At 44.5% G+C, this 23738-nt stretch overlaps 1 protein-coding gene across 2 annotated transcripts in view; it reads right to left on the bottom strand.

Annotated features, from left to right (window-relative positions):
• The window catches only part of LOC144766583 (cell adhesion molecule CEACAM8-like), a 350281-nt gene that overhangs the window by 40763 nt on the left and 285780 nt on the right, over nt 1-23738 (bottom strand). For both annotated transcript variants that reach the window (XM_078650380.1, XM_078650379.1), the window contains 2 exons: nt 9755-9892; nt 9585-9673 (listed from right to left, as the gene is read on the bottom strand). In XM_078650380.1, the coding sequence (XP_078506506.1) occupies nt 9585-9673; nt 9755-9892 (227 nt within the window). The remainder of the gene's footprint in view (nt 1-9584; nt 9674-9754; nt 9893-23738) is intronic.

The raw sequence follows: 23738 nt of genomic DNA, 5'->3' as shown, positions 1-23738 counted from the left end.
CTCTCTGTTTCTTCATCTTCCTCTTATTCGACAATGACTTCAACAAACAGCTTTTAACCTCTCTTTCCTCTCCTTTCCTCATTCATTCCCTGTGAAATGGATCCCAAAAAGAAACACTTTTTCTAGAAATTTCGTCTTTTTTTGACATTTTTCCATTCCAAAGTGCAAACTCGTGACGAAGAGAAAAAAAAAGGTTCAAAATATGAAAAATAACTAAATAACTACATTAAGCAAGACATAGTGGTCACATGGTATCCAGATTGGTTTATTCATAACCAAACACATTAGCGCCACTTTACAGATTTTGCCAGTGAAGCGCTTGTTGTAATCTAAATAAAAGGAAAATAGATGTAAGTTCCAAAAAATAGGAGTTTATTCAGAAGAGCACAGTACAGATGTCCACAGCAGAAACTCCCAGCCAGAATGCCCCCACAGCTCCATTCTTAATGATGTAACACAACTGTAAGGCATGAGCCATGGACTGAAAATATACATAGGGTTAAAAGGGAAACACACAATTAAATGGGACACATGGAATATAACACATCTCTTCTCTTACAAAAAAACTATTCAAAAACGTTATATTCAGGTAACATTCATTTTACACTTAGAGACACGTCTCATATTCCAGACCTTTCCATCTTGGGTCACCACACTATTATTATTTACCTTCACAATTTTTACAGGTCTACTAAATTTCAGTTCATGTTTATGAAGAATCCCTGGTTACGAACTCTAACAAAATCCCCAACTACTAAATCAGGAACTCTAACTTTCATACGAACATCATAACTGTTCTTGCTTTTAAGTTGCTTCTCTTCCACTCTCTTTGCCACCTCCCCCATGTTTAACTGAGGAAACTTGTTATCAACCATCTTTTTAAACCACCAAGGACACAACTTGGAAACCGGATCTCTACCTTTTAACAACCGAAAAGGAGAAACTCCAGTGGTGGTATGAGGAGTTATACGGTACAACCACAATTTTTCCCTCAATTTATCCATCCATTCAACACCAAATGTTCTTGCCCATAAAATATCTTGTTTGAGAACTCTGTTGTATCTTTCCACTTGACCATTCCCTCATGGATCATAGAGCGATGTGGTAACATGTTTAATGTTATGTAGTCTCAAAAATTCACCCATTTCACAAGACTTCAATTGAACACCATTATCTGAAATGATAACCTCCGGACACCCCTCTCTGGCAAAAACTTCCTTCAAAAACAAAATAACACTATTAGTAGTGACATGAGGAACCAATTTCACTTCTGACCACTTGGAGTGCTAATCCACCATAACAATTGCAAATCTGGAATCTCGAGGTAAAAAATGAAAAGGTCCAGAAATATCTATTCCAACCTTTTCCCAAGGGTGATCAGGCTACTTAACAGGGATAAGTGGAGCAGGATTACACCTAAGAGACTTCTCACTGTTCACACACTTAGGACACTCCCTAACAATTCTATCCACAAATCTGTCCAAACCAGGCCACCAAAAGAAAGATCTAATAAGCCTCTTCATGGAAGACATACCTAGATGATTTTCATGACTCAGATTTAAAATAGTCTCACGTAAGGACGCAGGTGGGATACACTTACCCTGCTTATAAACAAAATCACCTTCCACAAAAATCTCTTCTGATACCTTCCAAAATGGGAACAATTATTTCGAAATATACTTTGTGGAAGGCCAACCAAAACAAACAAATTTAATAATATCTTGCAAATTTTTGTCTTCTTCCGTACACTTTCTCCATAACTCTTCAGAAATAGCAAAATACTTATCAGACATTATTTCAGAGAAGGTAGCTACAACTTCCTCTTTACAGGGAACATCACTTTCATCAAAAGGAAGATGTGATAAACAATCCGCCATAACATTCACTTTACCTGGAACATATTCCACTGTAAAAGTATATTCCTGCAAATGTGACATTAACTTAGCAATTCTAGCTGTGGCATTCCACCCTCCACCAGGAGCTAAAATGGTAGTCAAGGGTTTGTGGTCCGTTTTCAGAACAAAACGTGTCCCCCAAATATAGTTCCTGAAGTGTTCTACACCCCACACACAAGCTAATTACTCCCATTCTATAACCGCATAACGCCTTTCTGTAAAATTCAAAGTACGCGACGCGAATGCTACATTCCACTCATCCCTTCCAGAGCACTGCGACAAAACACAACCGAAACCATAAAGACTTGCATCCACAGTAAGGACACAAACTTTACCAACACAAAATGGTTTGAGAGATGGTGCAGATACCATTTCTATCTTAATATTTTCAAACGCTTCCTGTTGACCTTTACCCCACACAAACTCCACATTTTTCCTGGTGAGTCCCCTTAATGGCTCCACACTTCCAGGGCTACGAAAGGCGTACACGCCTAGAAGGACTGCATCTACCGTGATGCTCTTGGGTTACACCCGCTGGTGAGGTCAGTAGTGAGCGACCCATGGACTTTTCACTTATATATGGTTCCCTTGAACCATTTGAGCTGACGGGCTCGGACACCGCCCCTACGCGCCTTGAGTGGTACCAGACCTGTGAATACTTTGGAAGCCTACCCAGCAAACCCTGAAGAAACCTACACTCTGCTGATGAGGAACAATAATTCCGAAACACCGGTGTACAGAGTTGGTGCTGCAACTTTGCATTCTACACTTCCAGGGCTACGAAAGGCGTACACGCCTAGAAGGACTGCATCTACCGTGATGCTCTTGGGTTACACCCGCTGGTGAGGTCAGTAGTGAGCGACCCATGGACTTTTCACTTATATATGGTTCCCTTGAACCATTTGAGCTGACGGGCTCGGACACCGCCTCTACGTGCCTTGAGTGGTACCAGACCTGTGAATACTTTGGCAGCCTACCCAGCAAACCCTGAAGAAACCTACACTCTGCTTTCTACACTTCTTGGGCTACGAAGGCGTACACGCCTAGAAGGACTGCATCTACCGTGATGCTCTTCGGTTACACCCGCTGGTGAGGTCAGTAGTGAGAGACCCATGGACTTTTCAGCTTTTTAGTAACAATAATTGCATTTTCGATATTTGTTGTTTTGTATAAGTATAGTAAGTCTATATCTTTGTTACCAATATTTATTTTCTGATATAGTATACATCAATAATATATCAATGATCCATGGAGCTTGGGTGTTTGGAGGAAGTGAGCTCTTCTTGAAGACTTCTGTACAAAGTTAAGAGTGTGAGTAGCAGGTGTTGGGGCTTGGGTGTGAGATGTACTAGCCTCTCGATAAGTAACTGTGTACAGAATGAAGGCTGTGTGCAGTAGATGCTTGGCAACTTAATGGGGCGTTGGTCTCAAGAGGGTGAGCGGGTTCTCGGGGAAGACTTCTGTAGGATGAGAAGAGAGTGTGTAGTATGATTTTATCCAACTAATTGTGCTTGAGTGTCTGGAGGGAGTGGGCTGTCCATGAAGACTTCTGTACAAGGAGAAGGGTGTGCATAGCATGGGCTTGGGTGTGAGATGGACAGGCCTCTCGATGATGAACTGTTTAGAGAATGAAGGCTGTGTATAGTAGACACTTGGCTACTTAATGGAGCTTGGGTCTTTGGAAGGAGAGTGGGCTCTCAGTGAAAAGTTCTGTATAAGGTGAAGGGAGTGTTTAGTAGTAACTTCGGAATCCGAAGGTATTTATTTTAGCACAGGAGGCCTCACGAGCTCCCACTGCAGTTCACCAGGAGAACAAACTGATGATTGTTTTTAAATTGATCTCATGGTGGGTTGCTCTGAGACTTCCTACCAATACCACAAGAACCAATGGTTCTGGGTGCTCCTACCCTGCCCTGCTATGTTCTATTTACTCTAATAAATTCAGGGCATGAGGTTGTGTTCTTGTGTCTATAATGTTGGCTGCCACATTTCCCTCAGTGTTGCAGCCACAAATTCAGATTGCTCGGTAGTGAAGGATCAGTGTAGATGGTGGATTAACCTAGAAGGTGGGCAGGAAAAAAAAGGTCTCGAGGCCATTAGAGCACTCAATTTGTTTTTATCGCCATACCGCAGAAGTACTGCAGGATTCCAGGTGGCACCAATCATCTAGATTTTTTATTTTTTTAACCTCAATTTCTCATAAAGTGTAGAATGGATTTACACCATATCGCAAAAAGGAAGCTTTTTGATTAAAGAACAAGCTTACTGCCAGATTTGGTGCAGTTCTGTTCATCAATTTTTCATGTGTTACTGTCTAAAATTCCTGTGGAAAATTCCAAGTGCAAAATGCGTTTTTGGTGAATCACTTAGACAGTAGGTCCCACAGGAGTCCCTTGGAACTGTCAGTTTTAAAAGTGGCCTTCTGATTGGCCAGGGAACTTTTTCTATCTTGTGCCTTTGTGGTATAGTGGGACCAAGACTGGTCAAACAGTTCCCATGATTTTGATTTGCTGGCCACAACAAGAAACAAAATATTGCGGCAGACATTGCAATTCTCGAGGACTCATCACAGAGCCCTGAAAAATAGTTAAAAATAGCCTATTAACACACACTGTAGGCATACCCTGACCCCCAAGGCTATGTGGGGAATGGTTACAAAGAGACTCATTATCCAGTTAAAAATGTTAAAAAACATTATTTGTGGGACAGGTCCTGTGACATCAGCTGCCCTTCTTTTAGTAATTTTTTGCACACTGAAATTAATGACACAAAACAACCAGGCCCAGAAAGAAGAGAGGGAGAATACACACAATGCAGGCCGGGTGAGAGGGGCTGTAGAATCCCATGGACCATGGGAGACAGGTTGGAATGAAAGGGGCAGCTCAAGGGATTACAGAGGGCTGGTGGGATGGGAAGTGGCAGCACATGGACCAAAGACAGAGTGTCTGGGGTAGGGGTAGAAAGATGATCTCAGAGGGTAGACAAGTAGGGTAGAGGCAACAAAACAAATTAAAGAGGGCAGGGAGAAGGGGGCTAGGACAGCACACTGACCATTGAGGGCAAGTAACAGGGGTAGGTTCAACAAGCTGAACCTAGAGGACACGACAGAGTGGTCAGGATCAGCACAATGAACCACAGAGGACAGGCCATAGGTGCAGAGACAGCAAACTGGCATCGAAGGGCAGGTGAGAGGAGTAGGGAAAGATGAACCACAGAAGCGAGGCGGGAGAGGCAGGGGCAGCACATGGACCATGGTGGATGTTAGAAATTGGGGGCCTTATTTATGAGGCCTTTCGATGCTGCAGTGGTGTAAACAATGCATCACACTACGCAATATTTTCAAGGCGACGCATCAAGGTCAATGCGTCACTTTGTAAACCCCTGCACTACATTATACCTGCGTCAGGTTTAATGTATGCAGGGTGGGCGCTCCCCCATAAACAAGGCTTGTAGAAGTGGTGCAGTGAAATCTATGATACTTCAGTGCACCTCTTCTACGAGTACACTGCATCAAATCCTTATGCCTGCTTCACAGCAGGTGTAAGGACTGATGCAGGCACTTTTACATAGGACCCACCCAAGTGTAATGACACATTGCTGGAGTTGCGCCTGTTTTGCGACACACTCCAGCAATGCGCAAGTACTGTGCCCCCAGATATGTCAGGATTCCTGATGGCAGGGGCGTATTCTCTATTAGGGCTCAATGGCTGCACTACTTTGTGCCGCCATTGTGTCACTTATTGTGATGCAGCGGTGGCGTACAAATGCGCACCATTTACAACGTGACGCATCTAGGGAGATGTATCACATTGTAAAGCCCTGCGTCACAGTATACCTGCGACAGGTATAATGTATGCAGGGTGGGCGTTCCAGCGCATTAAACCAATGTAAAACTGACGCAGTGAAATTTATAACATTTCACTGCATCACTCTACTCCTTCACTGCGTCAAAATCCCTACACCTGCTCAGAATAGGCATAAGGAATGACACAGCTTTTTAAATGGGACACATCTCTCTGTTCTGATGTTTTGCTGGAGTTTCGTCACTTTAATGAGCAAGTCCAGCAATGCGTCACTTTTGGGTCAACAGATGTGTCTGAATATCTGACACATCTGTCAATTCTTGCGCCATGGTCCAGGGAAGACATCGCTTGGCAGTGTGGGCTGGACTGTTCCCATGAGGCACCGGGTCAGACTAATATGCATATGGCCATGTCTGAACTGGGGTGGCTGAGTGAGCTAAAGAATGGTGATGGATTAAACCCAGATCAGTTGACTGGGGGTGGGTGTTTGTATGGTCAACGCTCCGTCCATCATCCCCTTTGTTTTTTCTTTGTGCACCCTAAGTTGGCAGGGTATGCTCAGACGTGAGTCCCTTGCTCACTTTGCCTCTGGATTCAAGCAAGCCCGGCTGCAGACGGCTGTAATGCCAGAAACCGGTCCTGGGAAGCTTGATTCTGGTCCAGGGAAGACACGGCTTGGAAGTTCGGGCTGGACTGTTCCCAGGAGGCACAGGGTCAGACTGATTTGCATATGGCCATGTCTGAACTGGAATGGCGGAGAGAGCTAAAGAATGGTGATGGATTAAACCCAGATCAGTTGACTAGGGGTGAGTGTTTGTATTGTCAACGCTCCGTCCATCATCCCCTTTGGTTTTTCTTTGTGCGCCGTATTGTAAATACAGTTCATCCATGGTGGCGCAAGGGTTTTTCAGGGTGGTGCAGGGAAAGTGATGCATCTCTACAGATGCGTCACTTTCTTGTAAATCTGCCTCATCGTATCTCTAAATAAATTGATGTATTGTCAGTTTGGGCTGTCTGTTAAAGGCTGCCTGACCTGCCTCGCTCTGAAGCAGGTGACGGAAGACAGGCATAAATCAACTTTCCGAACTGTGATGCATTGTCATTGTGATCTAGGGTTGTATGCCTTCTGTAGGCCAGTGATGCAATAAGCTTCATGGTTTTGGGTGGAGTCTTCATCCCTGCGTGATTTCAGACATCTGTCATTCAAAGGCGTAGATCCCACCCCTTCACCATATGTGAGAGTGGGCGCAAGAACGTCTGATCCTGTGCCTTGTTCCGGGTAATGGTAAGTGTTTGCATGGTAATGTTGTATTATGTATATTGTGCTGAGACCCCTCATCACACTAATCTACCCCACTGTGACACCCAGGCTCTCGCTGCATATCGCTAGCCTCGTTAGAAGTGGAGTGGAGCTGCGGCATTTGTTCCCCCGTTAAATGGCTCCAAATAATGATCTGGATTCTTGTTCCCTTCAATCAACTAATCATGAAATTGTCAAGCATGCTACTCACCCATAGGGTTTCAAGGCACTGGGGGGGGTTACCCTTGGAGGGGTATCTTGCAAAGTTGATTCAAGTCAAGCCCAAAGAGAGAGATATGTGTTTACTGTGGAATATAGGCTGACAGTGAACAGTTCTATGATGTATGACATTAAAACTGGTCCTATCTTCATGCCCCTAAGTTAACCCTGATGCCAAAACATGGATTGACTTGCAAACAATGCATGTTAATAACATTAAGGAAATGCATTTCAGTGATTTAGTTCCTCTCCTAATTCACATGCTTTACTTAATCCTGCATTCCCCAAGAGTTATCTATTTGGAGAAGTGTAGCTCACTGGTTAGAGGCGGCAGACCCTGATGCAGAGGTCTGACCCGGGACCAGGGTTCAATTCCCGACACGGCAGGCTCAATGTCCACAGACTCAATAATTCTCGCCTCGGTGCCTACTCTACTCATGGTCCCACTCTGCAACTCTGGGTAATAGCTTGCTTAATCTCCACAATGGCCCAGAAAGCTCTAGGATGCCTGGCTTCACCTTGGTGGTGCCCAGCAGGGGGCATCTCACAGGGAAAGCCAGGAAGGGTTCCACAGCGGTATACAGCTTCAGAATGCCTGAAAGGTGATAGTGCGCTTTACAAGTATACATACATTTACATATATTTACATTTACATCTTGTGGTTCTTTTCTGTATTTTTTACAGTGCATACTTGGAGACTTGAGCCATGCCAGGTGTTTATGAGAGGCTTTGTTTGGGCGACCAGACGCTAAGGCTGAAGCCTAACAAAGTGCCTGTCAGTGGGTTAGCCTCTCTGCAGAGCACACAGAACAATGTTTGTGTATTCCATTTGCTATTGAAATTCTGTGGATATGTGTGTGAAGGGGGTACAGAGATGTCAAAATATTTGCAAAGTAAAAGTAAGAGAAATTAAAGTGCTTAAATTTGAGGGAGTGCAGTGCATGTTAGGGGCAATGAAGTGACAGAGACACGAGGAAGTGCATTAGAGAGAATGCTGAAGAGGAAAGAGATGGTTAGAGAAATGCAGATGGACAAGATATGCAGAGAAAAAGAGGATACGTATCTAACATAAAGCACACATAACTGAAGGCCAAAAGGTGACACACTATGAGAATCACAGAAATGCATTCGACATGTTCCTTTATGGAGAACCCCCACTTTTTTCAACTCACTTAAAGACCTGTCTGCACATATTTTTCTATATGACTGGTTGCAGCCAGCATCTGTGGGTGCTTCTCGAAGTCTGGTTAGAGCACATTTTTCCAAAGTTGATGATGCATGCAGTGCAAGACACTGGGCAGGCGTACATTTTAAAGGGTCCAAATGTGTAATGCTGTACACTTTATACATTACAGTAACTGTTGAACATATTAATGCAGGAAGATATAGGGCAATTTTGAATGTGTTTAATATTTCAAGACTACTCGTTGCCTTTGCTTTATAAGCCTTGCTTTATCCATACATTCATTTGCTTTAAAATGTACCATTTGCCAATCTTTTTTTCATTTCTTTCTTAGGAGAGGGACTCACCCTGGACCCCAGGTTTGTCCATTGAACTTGTTCACATCGCTCACCATATAAAAGTCATGCCCAACGTTTACGCCTCACCACTTTCAAATGTAACCTGCCGCCACAGCCTGATGAAACTGGTCAATTCTTGCGACATAGAGCGCTGTATTGTAAATACGGTGCATCCAATTATTCACAAGGAGGGCGCAATGAAAAGTGTTGTATCGCTGTTTTCAACCAGCGATGAAACACTTTTCATAAATGACGCCCTGGGTTTCTGGTTGGCAGAGGTACGCACCCTGTCCAAGCAGGAACCACCATCTTAGTCAGGGTAATCAGTAACACACTCTAAATTAACACACGTTCACCATCTGGTAGCTTGGCTCAGAGCAGTCGTGCTTAACTAAGAGGCAATGTGCAAAGTATTTGTGCTCATCAAACACAGTAAATTGGTGAAATCACCACAAAAGTACTCCACACCAGTTTAGAAAACCAAACAATATTTTGATAAATTAAACAAAATCAAAAAGACAAAAATCCAATTATCAGAAGTTCAGTTATGAACTTTTAAAGAATAAACAGTTCGGTAGTGTTTAGAAGCTGATAGCGCCAACCGAGGCTATCTGGTTGCGCTTCACCAGGTCAAATCCAAAAGCTCAGGCAGACAACATTGGAGCATGGGTCGAGTGCAGAGAGCTTTGCAGTTTGTGAGCGATCTCTTGGTCTGTGCTCTGCTGCGAGTCTGTTATCTGTACAAACCTGGCTATGATAATAATGTGTTACTCTTTGCAGTTTGTGAGTGTTCTCTTGGTTACAGACTGTACCTATGTATTTATAGATTTATTATAATGCACTCACTGCAGGCTGTGCTTGGTTTGTGTTCTCCACGTTCACATAATTCACTGCAGGTTCATAGATGGCTATGGGGCTGCCACCAGGGGTCAGGTCTGAAATTAGAGAACAAGTTCAATTATACCTGCTTGGTCACTGCTTTAAACTTTAAAATGGGACTCTGAATAGACTCTTACCATTCGCTTTCTTTGTGCATCTCTTATAGATTAGAACCACACCAAGGACAGCGACGGCAGCACCGAGGAGCATCCCTGAAGCCACTGCCAGGGTGACCCACCAGGTAGATATGGGGGCATCTGAAGCAGGAGGAGCCCCTGAAGAAGAGAGACAACCTGTGAGTGTCAGGCTCGTCCGGCTCTTGGCAGGTGCAGGAAGAACGTAGAAAAAAAAAAGAACAAAAGGAGGAGAGAGACAAAGGTCTACAAGAGTCTTCAAACACACCAGTACTTTGGATTGAAGGTTCTGAGCTGGTTATCGTCACTCCTCAACAGCAGCAGATAGTTTGACAAAATGGGTATGTTTTTGAGGTTTTATAATTTATATTTTCATGAAAAATGTCTCGGAATAAAGAATGAAATAATAGATAAAATCTAGCAATGATAATCTAATATGAATGCACTTGAAATTAGTTTAAAGTCATGTATAGAACAGAGCTTATTAATGTGATTTTCTTGTCATATTTTGCTGGAATCTCCATGTTATTTAACCCTTTAAGTGCTGCCGTCGGCCAACAGTCGTCACGAGCACTACCTCCCCAGTGCTGCGCACGACCGTTGGCCGACGGGCCAGCATTCGTTATTCGAACGTTCAGCACTGGGCGCTGAACGTTCGACGCTGCAAAGGTGTTAATATGGAAGTCATTTTTTATGCTCACTCTGTTTCTTTCCCTTCTGAACCTGTCCTGTATGGTGCATAGTTCATTGTTCATTACTGCACTCAGCACTCTTCCACTGGTGTATAGTTTATTGTTCATTACTGGGCTTAGAGCTCTTCCACTGGTGCATAGTCCATTGTCCATTACTGGGCTTAGCGCTCTTCCACAGGTGCATAGTCCATTACAGGGCTTAGCTCTCTTCCTCTAGTGCATAGTCCATTGTTTATTACTGGACTCAGTGCTCTTCCACTGGTGCATAGTTCACTGTCCATTACTGTGCTTATCGCTCTTCCACTGGTGCACAGTCCATTGTACCTTACTAGGCTTAGCACTTTTCCACTGATGCATAGTCCATTGTCTATTACTGGACTTAGCGCTCTTCCACTGGTGCACAGCCCATTGTCCAGCCCAGTAATTTGCAACGGACTATGCACCAGTGGAAGACCACTAAGCCCAGTGATGGACAATGGACTATTCACCAGTGGAAGAATGCTGAGTCCAGTAATGAACAATGGACTATGCGCCAGCCAAAGAGCGGTAAGCCCAGTAATGGATAATGGACTATGCACCAGCAGAAGAGCACTAAGCAAAGTAATGGGCAGTGGACAATGCACAAGCGGAAGAGCGCCGAGCCCAGTAATGGACAATGGACTATGCACCAGTGGGAGATAGCACTGAGCCCAGTAATTAACAATGGACTATGCACCAGTGCAAGAGCACTGAGTCCAGTAATGAACAATGGACTATGCACCAGCTGAAGATTGCTAAGCCTAGTAATGGACTATGCACCAGTAGAAGAGCACTAAGCCTTGTAATTGATAATGGACTATGCACCAGTGGAAGAGCGCTAAGACAATTAATAGTAAATGGACTATGCACCAGTGGAAGAGCGCTGAGCTCAGTAATGGACAATAGACAATACACCAGTGGAAGAGCGCTAAGCCAAGAATGGACAATGGACTATGCACCAGTGGAAGAGGGCCAAGACCAGTAAGGGACAATGGACTATGCACAAACTGGAGTAAATAAATTCAGCTCGCCCCCTACAGCAAGTCATTGTAATGACTTGCGATGTAATGGTTTGCGTGGTACAACGCGGTCGTTGAAATGACCGCGTTGTAAAGGCATGCGTTGTAAACGCATGTGTTGCAACATCATACATTCCTGGTGCATAGTCCATTATCCATAACTGGGTTCAGCGCTCTTCCACTGGTGCATAGTCCATTGTCGATTACTGGGCATAGTGCTTTCCAACGCCGCATATTCCTTTGTTTAGAAATGTTGTCTATTAGTTGAACTCCCTATGACATGATGAGAGAGCTGCTTGAAGCTTTCTTCGAAATGAGCCAGTGTTATTGGCCTTAAGATGACGGTTTATTGCTCTGATTTGCTGAAGATTGCTTACTTTAAATTACGCCACCACAAAACTGCAGTTTTCTCAATTTTGTTATTCACTATTTGTGTATAAGAACCCCTTGTTTTGGGGGTGAGCCAGTGTCTTTTTCTTCTCTACCAGAGATGATTTCTGGTATTTTTTATGATTCTGGCAGTTTACTTTGAGATTTTCTTACAGCTAGACCTGTTGACCAACTTCTAATAATTGTGCTGTTTATTTGGGACTGATAGTATATTTCTGAAACTAACCACTCCTCAGACAAAATCCTAAACTTACTACTTCTGGTATTCACAGAAGGTACTTATGATTTTCGGTATTCACAGAAATCACTTACGACTCCTAACTGTACGTCCGCAGTCGGACCGAAATCCGAAACAATTTGCTCCTTAGCATCATGGTGCGTGCAGTGCACAATTTATGCTCCTCTCAGTGTTGACTACGGTGTGAACACTACAGTCAACACTAAGGGGAGCACCCTTATTGTTGACTGTGGTGACTACACTCAACACTGAGGGGAAAGCAAATTGTACCATGATACAAAGGAGCAAACCTTTCTGGGTTATGATGTAGTGTCTGGCCATACCCTTTACCCTGCCCAAACTATTTGTCATGGCCTCCTCTACCATTTATCACACATTCCTAATTTTCCTTGCTGTAAAAATTGCATTCCAGCCCATTGATTACACTTTATGCGGCCAGTGCCGAGATTACGGCTCGAGACGGAGAGTACGGCCCTGGCCGGAGAATACGGTCTGGGTGAAGAGAGAACAGTCTGGGTGCGGAGATTCCGGCCTGACTGCAGACGTAAAGTTAGGAGTTGTAAGGGATTTCTATGAATACCAAAACTTGTAAGTGCCTTCTGTGAATACCAGAAGTAGTAAGTTTAGGATTTTGTCTCAGATTAGTTCTGTGAATCGGCCCCATTGTTTCTCAGAAACTTCACCCAAGTGTTGTAAATGCAAATGTGTGTCAAAAGTCAAAGTGACAAAGGGAAGTCAACTTTTGGAAAGAACGGTGTACATGTAAATTGCCACTTTTTCTTTTCAGGCCTAACTCGAGCACATGATGTGAGAAGTTAGCCTGGCATGTGATGTCCACTATTCTAGTGGGCACCCTGCACCAGTCTAAACGACCCTTATTGATGGTGGTTGTAAAGTCAACCTTATAGACAAGCTATCCTAGTGGTAGCATGGACCAGCAGGCTTAGGCTAAAACCTCAGAGAGCATGTGAAGCCAGCTGTGTTACCATTTATAATCCTTTGAGTACCAAATGAAAGGACACCACACAAGGTATATATCAAATATATATGTATTTATTTCTAACACAACCCCTCTGAACTCTTTATGAGGTCAGAGATCGAAATACATCACAAGTTACTCATTTAGCATACTATAAGTTGCACAAATACAGTTCTGCCCTAGGGGCCTCACAAACCATATACTAAGTAAGTGGTATAAAAACCAATTCAGGAATAGTGAATAGGCCTAGGGCCTAGAGAATTGCTGGGGCTACACTAGACAACCAAAGGTTAGGAAGTAGGAGACCCACGGGAGACGCGTGCAGTGTCTAAACACAGTCACGAGTTACCATTGACTTATAATGGGAAAGTAAAAGTTACAAAGTTATAGATTTAGGGCACTTCCGGATGGACTACAACAAAACCACTTTAGACTAGGACACTTCGAGATTCAAGACCAACGGGAGCACCAGAGTACTCGTGTTACCTCACCCAGGGAAGCCGGGTGCATAGGTGCCTTTTGGTGTCGGGTTTCGTCGATCGTTTCAATGGAGATCTGCAAAGAAGTGCTGAAGGCAACCAGAAGAAAAGTGCCCGGGTGGATCCAAGGATGGATGGAGGAACTGAAGAACCTGAAAACAGAGGGGACAGAGGCTGGGTCACTAGCCAGTGACCAGGAAGGAACCAGGAAGGAACCAGGCGATGTCGAGAGATTTCAGCTGTAGAAGTGAAGCTGGTCTCTGCAGCCACAAAGACCAGGAGGTGTCGACGATGACAAGAAGCTGGATTTGAGATGTCCAACAAAGGATCTAGTTGACTGCGGCGTCGGTATCCGTATTGGACCCAACAAGCCTTGGCAAACGCAACCCATGCAGGAAGTGAAGATTGGCTTCGAGTCAGACCAGCAAGATCTGGGGAGCATCTCCTTTGGAGGGAAGCTGGAGCAAGCCTGAAGCAACCAGGAAAGCAGTTTAGTTTCAAAGGTTCATCTTCAGAGGGCTCACTAGCCAGCAGGCTAGCATCCGGGAAGACGCGTCGAGCTGAAATGCAGGAGCAGGCCCCATGCAGCACTCGTGGAATGTGGAGGGCTGAGCTTTGATGCAAATGGCGCTCGGGTCTGGGGCTTCTCACACCCCAATGCACAACTTCGAGGATGCCTCGGTCATTGCACTGTTAGCAAAATGCAGGAAGTCCAGGGTGTCCGGTCCCACGTCTCTTGTGTCTGCCACAGGTCCTCAGCTTTGCTGTGGATGTGGATCAGAGTCAGAGAAGTCTGGAAGTCCAGTTCCTGAGTCACTGAGTCTTCGGGTTCCGGCAGGAACGTCGACAAAGCAAACTGGCAAGTTACTCGTGGTGCCTGTTTGGACAGGGTGGTCACTCCTTGACCACAAGGGAGATGTCTACAGTATTCTAGTCGATATAGTACGTCGAAGGTCCAAGAGTTTAATTTCAGAGTTTCAGTCCAGGATAATCTAAAGTCTCTAGACACAGCTCCTATCTTTATACTGATTTTAGGGGCTGGATTACCTGCTAGGTCCCTCCTATATGTGGACCTGGGAAGGGGTGGCTACACCCCTTTCCCTTTGTCCAGTTTCATGCCAGAGCGGGGCTGGAGTGCCCCAGCAACTGGTTTGAACCGGGCTATGCATGGAGCACCTTGTGTGCCCCAGGCAGTGTCTGGAAAAGCATCTTTCCATTCAACTCACCCTGCCCCAATACACTACAGGCTGTCTGGGGAGGTGCTGACACCTCCTTCGACAGGAAACCTATTGTCCAGGCCTCCCCCAGCTGCAGGAGGTCAGACTTGTGTCTGTGGCAGCAGCATCCATTTTGTGATACTGAGGCTCTGTTTAACTTTAACCGGGTAAAGCAGTAACTACATGTCTTCTCCCTCTAGAAGGGTGGAATTCTACCCCCGCCACCAGAACTGGTGGAGGGGTAGTATTCCAAAGTGTTTGACACCTTACACGACATGTTTTGATAAAGCCAAACCAAAGTTAGCAATAACCGCGAGGATTATAATGCACTTAAGAGTATACGGTATGGCTATATCATATATCATAGAACAGCTATAAGAAGATGGTTCTGAAAGCTGCAGAAGGGCTCAGCTCATGCTAGAGCACCCTCTCACATAAAGCACTCTGCCTCCAGGATTGTTAAGGCCTGCCATAGGAGTGACTTATAGGTATATATGTGTCTATATATAATGGTAGATATAGGTATACTATATCTAAGCAAGGGGTGATTACACCACCTTGCCCAAGCTGAGTGATAAGCCTGTGGTGGCAGTTTAGATGGCCAGCCAGGGGTGGCATAATACATGCTGCAGCCCCTGGTAGGCCTTGGATGCACCTATGCCCTGGGTACCTATGGTACACTATACAGGGGCTCACAAAGGTGACCCAGTATCCAATCTGGTATGTACCTAAAGTACATGGCATCAATTTAGAGAGAGAACAGCTGGGCTGTGGGTCTGATTAGCAAGCCCACAGCCACACTAAAGTCAAAAAAACAGAAAATCACAGCAAAAAGTGGGGATGACCATAGGAAGCAGACCCTACTCTCCTACACATGACAGCATCTTATTTGCATTTCAGCATTGCATTTTACCTACTTTATGCCACACAATCGGGATTCTGTGCCAACCACAGCACTGAGACTACGCTGATTGCTGTTTAGACGATATCAGAACACTCTTCAACCCCAGACAATCTGTGGCCCTGATCCTCTTCAACCTCTCTGTGGTGTTCAGCACTGTCTCTCACACCACCCTCATTAACAGACTCTGAAACATAGGCATTCAGCAATACACCCTCAAGCGGATCACCTCCTTCCTTGCAGGATGCACACAGAGCATCCAACTGCCTCCCTTCACCTCGGGTCCAAAGAAATTGTAGCGCAAGGATCATCCCTCAGATCCACCCTGTTCAACATCTACATGATCCCCCTTGCATACCTCATTTGATCCCATGGGTTCAACATATTCTCCAAACTCAGACAACACTGAACTGCTCCTCTCACTTATGAGAAAGCCAAAACCAACTTCTGCAATGCCATGACCAACAGAGCCAAATGGATGAGAGACAACTGCCTCCAACTCAACTCAGACTAAACGGAAGTACTGATATTCGGGTGGAAAGTGTCCCCCCGGAATTACAGCTGGTGGCCTGCAGAACTCGGACCTACACCCACACCGACCGACTATGCACTCACCCTCAACATCATCCTACAGTAACACCTTTTACACCGGCATCTCCACACAGCTTCTCAGAAGACTCCAGACCAAACATAAATCCACAGCCAGACTCATCCTGGACATCCCCAAATGAACCCACATTACCCCCACCTGAGATACCCCACTGGCTTCTCATCCAGTAGAGATGCCAGTTCAAGATCCTCTCACATACCTACAAAGCCTTCCATGACCTACGGCCTGCCTACATCAGCCATCAACTCAACCAACCCTCTGGACACCTGCGCTCCTTTTCACTGGCCCTCTCAACCCCCCGCATCAGTCGCAACGGTAGCGCTGGCCGCTCCTTCTACTACGTTGCTGCCAAGTCATAGAACAACCTTCCCCTCCAGCTCCGTACAGCCCCCTCTATGGCAGATACAGACTTCAGAAAGAAACTCAAGAAAGACACACAGTGACCAGATACTGTTAGGGGTGACAGTGTTGCAAATTAGAAATGCTTATTGACTAATTGGTTGATTGATAGAAGAAAGATACATTTTCCTTTTGTGGATGAGGGTGGAAATACAGAGATTGTCAGAAAGTAGATGTTATACAATATCTAAGTTTAAAACTGGGAGTGAGCCAAACTCGTGTACTTTTACTCTATGGAATTTTGTGGAGTTTACATAAAAACTCAGCAAGAATCTGTGGAGTTCCAGGAGGGGTGGAAATCAATATGTCGAGCTGCCCATGCTGATTTTTAGCACTGGGAGCTTGTTCCGTGCCGAGAAATCAGCAGAAACAGCACCACCTGCACTAAAAAGGGTGCAGTTGCTGGAGTTGGTTTTGCTTCCCCTCGAGTACAGTTTCTAGTCAAGTCGCAATTTTTCCAATGCAAATGTTCACGACTGCCCACATTTGGAAAATATCGCAGGTGCCCTCCTACCACCTTAAAATCGCACCAGGGGACGCTAGTTCTCGCTTCAGCTTGCCAACTTACTGTTGGCAAGCTGTGGCTGAGAAGAAACTTTGCCACGTGGTGGTGTTCGGAATTTGGCCAGAACTGTATTACAAGCATAATAAGGAGCCACCAAACTCTGCAAACTCTGCCCACAAAGGTGAATATTTTGGCAATCCTAATTTAAAACTCCACAGTCCAAACTATAGTCATGCTAAATATCTTCTTAAGATTTCAGGATTGCTGTAGTGCCTTGCTGTACAGCCAGGCATGTGACGATATCCTGTGTATCTGTTTCTCTCTCTAGTCCCATTCCCTTAATGTGAATCTCCACCATAGTAGTGTGGAATTGGTTGTGGGCTTGGGGAACCGTGAAAACTATAATTGATCCTGCTGGATCCAGATTTACTGTTTAGTGTGTCTTAACATCATTATAGCTTTTCCATATCCAAGCAAAATGTCCCACATGAGTGATGTGATCAGGGATGTCTTCAATGATGTAATTTGAGAAGTGATCAGTGATATCCCTTCTCAGATTTCCTTCACACTAAAGAGTGGGTCATACAGGGAGAGACAGCACACACACTAGGTTTTTAAGAAAATCGAGTGTTTGAAGTCACCTCATGACAGATGGGAGATATTGATCCACTGTCCTGCCAAACAAAACTGTGTGACTGAAAAATGCATGGTGGACGCTTATAGCAGTTCATAAAGTCTTTTTGTGTTGGACTCTGTAAGTGGGGGGGCGCCCTGTTCTCTTCTACCCTCTAAGCTCCTATTTGTGTATAGTTGTGAGAACAGCAGCTTAGCCATGAGAGCTTGTTGTATACAGGGACCCTCACCTATATATATATGTTTTTATAAGCATCAGATTTCAGACGGCATCATTGTAACATGTGGGTGAAATTTGACAACCAGTTGATACAGGTTTGCTTGATGTGTCCAAGTTATGCCTGGCCTTCTCTGATGATCACATTGCCTCTATACAATCGGGGCCATCACTGCTGCCTAATGCACCACTGAGTGGGACTGCTACAGCCCGAGATGAATGGGAAAAGTTATCAAGCATCAGAAAATGCTAAATAAGAATAGCGCTCCATGGAGCGCTAATGACTGAGTACCGTGCAGGAGCAGCTCCAGCTAGTCTTTTGGTTCATATAGAGCCAAAAATCTTTTTGGAGGATAAGAGGTTCCGGATGGATTGGAGCTACATAGCTAACAAGTGTAACCGTGACTGGCTTGTCCTCATCATTAATACAGCCAAAAGGCTGAGTGAAGAAATCCTCAAAGAGATACTAGATCTAAAGGAAACTATCAAGGCCAACACCACCATCCAAGAAACTAAAGAACAGTTGGCTAAGATCCAAAGTGACCTGGGGGAATATCAAACCTATATAGTTAATCAAAAAATCAAAGGATTAAAGAGAAATCTAGAGAGATTCAGCCATGAGTGGGCTTTCCCATATGTGGAAGATCAATATTACCAACAAGCTCCGATCAAGCCACGCTTCCACAGGTCCCCAGGGGAGGGCGACGTCAAGGCAGGAGAACCCCGATTAATTGGACATTTGAAAATACAAGTAGGGAAGACGACGACTACACTGGGCAACAATCCACCACCAACTCACGGGGGAGATTTAATCCCCAAGAGAGAACTGACCAAGATCTAGGAGCATTGTTCCGGGCTTTTTTAGGACAACATCCCACAGACCAAAGAGGGGCCAGCCACAGAGGCAGGGGGAGAGGACGAGCACCTCAGAACTTGAATTCAACATGGCAGATGTTCTCACCCAGAATCACGCGCAGTCGGGGCAGAACACCCCTGTAGCTAACACCAACAAGAACATAGTGGTTAATCTATCTGATCACGAACTGACTGAGGATGAGAATAGGGTCTTGAATAAAGGCCTCGGATATGTTCCAACGCCCAAACATGATAGTTTTAAATTCAGAGGAGAGTTCAATGGTTTAATGAGAAAGATTAAACTTAATAAATATTTTAAGGGCAAGGAACAAGAGCCACCCTCGGTGTTCTCAACCAATTTGCGACGTCTATCACAATTTTGCCAACCTAATAACCAAGTAGGCCCAGAGGTCCATGTTTTTTAACATAAGGTCAGGCAGGATATTATGAGCCTGGAACTTAATATGAATAATACAGCTCACAGTAACATGAGTAGTAAGGATTGGCAGGCCGTGAAGTCATTACAAAGTAATATCTACCGGCCGAAAAAGGCAGGGCGGTGGTGGTGATGAACACACGAGACTATAAGGCTAAGGTTACCAAGCTGTTAGGAGTCTGGCAGAACTATAAACCCCTCATGAGGGATCCTACCAAAGAATTACAAACTACCATACACAATCTTGTATCAGAAGCCGGGGAGAAGAAATGGCTCACATTTAAGGAGGGAGAATTTTTGATTAATACCAAACCCAGGGTCCCAGCATTTTATTTTGTGCCTAAAATACACAAGGCCCAGCACCCACCACCTGGGCGCCCGATAGTGTTAGGCATTCAATCCGTGCTAGAACCTCTATCTCAGTTTTCTGATTTTTTCTTGAGAGAATGTGTCATTACGCAACCATCCTACATGCAAGATTCCAAAGATATCTTAAGATGTTTGGACACAGTGGAGGATGACCCAGACCACCAGTTTTTGGTCCCCATTGACATCGAATCGCTGTACACCAGCATCCCCCAGGAAGCCACGCTGGTGGCAGCAGCATACGCCCTGGGGGAGTGTGAGTGGTTTTATGATACACCACAGACATTCATGTTACAATGCATAGGGATTGCACTTACACGCAATTGTTTTGCATATAAAGACCAACTGTACCTCCAGGACTCCGGGACTTCAATGGGGGCTACTTTTGCCCCCAGTCTGGCCTGCATTTATGTAGGCCAGTTTGAATCCAACCACATCAATGATTCTACCAATCTCTTCGTGCCCGATTCACAAAACTAACTTAAGACAAATCCTAAACTTACTAACATTTTGGTATTCACAGAAGTCACTTACTCATTTTGGTATTCACAGATGGCACTTACTCATTTCGGTATTCACAGAGGTTAGAAGCCCTAACTTTAGGACTCCTAAATGCCTCTGTGAATACTGAAAGTCTTAAAGTTCGGATTTTTCTCAGTTAGGAGTAGTAAAGTTAGGACTCTTAACTTTAGGACTCCTAAACAGAGAAAAATCCTAACTTTAAGGCTTTCGGTATTCGCAGAAGGCATTTAGTAGTCCTAAAGTTAGGAGTCGTAACTTTACTACTCCTAAACTGAGAAAAATCCGAACTTTAAGACTTTCGGGATTCACAGGAAAGCATTTAGGAGCCCTAACGTTAGGAGTCCTAACTTTTCTACTCCTAAACTGAGAAAAATCCTAACTTTAAGACTTTGCGGTTTTCACAGAAGGCATTTAGGAGTCCTAAAGTTAGGACTACTAACTTCTGTGAATACCGAAATGAGTAAGTGCCTTCTGTGAATACCAAAATGGTAGTAAGTTTGGGATTTTGTCTTAAATTAGTTCTGTGAATCAAGCCCTGCCAGAGGAACATTGTCCTCTGGAAGAGATACATTGATGATGTCCAGTGCATTTGGTCAGGCACAGAAGATGAGCTCCAGAAATGTTTGAACTGGCTTAACACCTTGGACGAATGCCTGAAATTTACATGGACGGTGGACAGAAACACAACCACTTACCTGGACCTTGATATACAGGTGGATAACAATAAATTAGTGACCCACATACATCAATAACCTACTGACAAAAACTCACTTTTACACTACAGATCTTATCACCCTAGGGCCCTGCGTGATAATCTACCAGTGAATCAATTCTTGCGTTATCGCAGGAATTGCTCATCCACTCAGAGCTATGTAGAACAAGCTGAGGAATCGTTTAAAAGTCTGGAGGACCGAGCATATCCCAAAAAACCCATCAGACAAGCCAGGAAAAGGGCCTTAAACACTCCCCCGGGCTGCCCTCCTTGAAAGGACTAACAAAATCAGCAATGGCCAGTGGTTACAACGTTTGGACCACTATCGAATAAAATTAGACAGACCATCAGAAAACATTGGCATTTGCTCAGCACCTCATCAATGACAATGACCCAATCAAGATTTGCCTTGAAACGGTGTACCAATTTGGTTGCCGGTTAGTTCACATTCGGCCCATGCAGGAGCCCATAGAAACTGGAGTGCACCCTGGTCACTATCCTTGTGGGGGGTGCACGGTTTGGGAACTGACCACATCCACCAAGAGTGTTGCCTTGACACATGGGAAAACCTGGTACCTGAACAGGTTTAGCAATTGTAACACGGCAAACGTCATTTACAGACTTACGTGTCTGTGTGATCTACATTTTATTGGTCTCACGACACCCAAAGTCAAAGTTAGAATTCAGGAACATGTGAGCATGCTCAAAGCAGGCAAGCTCACGACGAGATTGGTACAACACTTTGTAACACAGAAACATCATCACAGGGACATACGGTGGGTGGTACTAGAAAAGTTAACAGGGGACCAGAATAACATGGAGAGTAGACTGAGCACGAAAGAAGCACGATGGATATATCAAGTGGGGTGGACCAACATGGGCTTAAAGGCCTCATATAATGGAACAAAGTGGTACCATTCTAGTGAAACAAGGTTTTTCAATTTGATAAACCCCCAGGCACTGCCCCAAGACTGAACATATGGCTGTAGTAGCCAGAAGAAGTACTTAGGTGGATGGTGTCGATCTGTCCCTATATGTAGTATAGGAATCAAACTGGCGAGATGTGCACTGCACATCAAATTGATAGGGATTAGGCCCATGCACTGCAGGGTTGTCGTGTGAGGAACTAAATGAAATTAAATTGTCCAGTCAGGGAAGACATACATAGGTTGGAGAGTCACATTATTGTTTCATCACTAGTTAAAAATCCCTTTGCATATACTAGTGACGTTTTAGTAGCCCAGCGGTAATTTTTGTAATTTTTATAATCAGAGAAAGGACACACTCTAATACGTATGACATAGTCTACAATGGATTGTATCTACGGTGTGAGGACATTTCAAGATGGCTGCTGTACTGGTCCGGTAGAACGAGAGGACCGGAAGTAGGGTGGGCTTACACACGTCGTCGCAGTGGGAGCAGCGTTTGAAATTCTATGCCAGGAGTCCCAGATGTTGAGGTGCTGAGCGGCTGCCAGTTACCCGCATCGTCACGGTAAGCAGGTTGTAGCAGAACAACGGGTGAGGAGGACGTTTTTTTTAAATCACCCGAGCCCGTGACTATATTGATTGGCGGAAGCCCTTTCAGATAGGGACCATTGCACATAGTAAGGTTTTGACCAAAGGAGACGAGTAAAAATCAGATGCACCTCCTGGTGAAGTTAGGATTGATTGACAGTATGCGCGATATATGCGTCAGCGACCCATGAGAGGAAAAACTTTAGGGCGCGTACATAAATTGTGTAGCACAAGTAGGTGTAAATAGGGGCTCTTGTAAACAAAATAGGGTGGGTGCTGTTGGTGGCACAAACGAGTGCCGGAGGTTTCACCACCGTGAGATAGGGGCATAGACACCAGCGAGTGACAAATGCCTGATACTCGCATAAGTGACCCAAGACATACTGGTTCATCCCTTCTTTGAACAACACCAAACTCAACAGTAGAAGGGGCCTTATATGTGTATCACGTTGGATAGTCATGGGGTGAACAGAATGCTTGAATAACTTTCCCTTTCTCACACAGACTGACCTATTGCAGCAAGTGCGATGAGTACTGCGCATTTGGAGTAGTACACAGGCGTAGTTTTATAAGGGGTTGCAGGTATGCCGATGAAGGCCAACTACCCGGTAAATATGTCTCATGAGTTTTTGATGATCCCCACACACAAAAATGTTTTTAACCTGATGTTTTGTCTGATGCCTGCGTTGATGAGATGTGTTATGCTGTCTCTGTTTCCTCTAGGTAAAACTAACAGAGAAAATTGGTGCAGTGTGGGGTATGTAACGTTTACAACGAAATTTTTACAACGCACTACCATTACAACGCAGGCATTACCACGCATACCATTACAACGCATTGCGCTGGTGGGCGCTCTAGGATAGGGAATAAGTTTAATTTTCTATCCAACACCTTCCCTAGTGTTCACGGGGACTGGAGTTGGAATAGAAAATTATACTTACCACTATCCAGCACCTCTAAGCGCTATGCGTTGTAACGGTATTCGTTGTAAATACCGCGTTGTTAAGGTATGCGTGGTAAAAGTATGCGTTGTAACGTCATACATCCGCAGTGTGGACAACTGACCCTTACCCTGATGAAATTGCTGTAAGATCACATTGGCAATTAAACATGTCGGTTTTAATTGAGCAGACACACAGTAAGGAATAAAGTAGTATAGCTAGAGATTGTCTAGCTCGTTTTTAGACTAGGTTTATCAGGCTTTCTATGCTAGATCCCAGTACACCTGATAGGGTTCACATATACCACACTGAACACGTTCTTGTTCTTTTTCTTTATCACC

This window comes from Lissotriton helveticus, chromosome 7 (assembly GCF_964261635.1).
Source record: "Lissotriton helveticus chromosome 7, aLisHel1.1, whole genome shotgun sequence".
Taxonomy (NCBI): Eukaryota; Metazoa; Chordata; class Amphibia; order Caudata; family Salamandridae; genus Lissotriton; species Lissotriton helveticus.
This window is presented reverse-complemented; position numbering and strand designations above follow the sequence as displayed.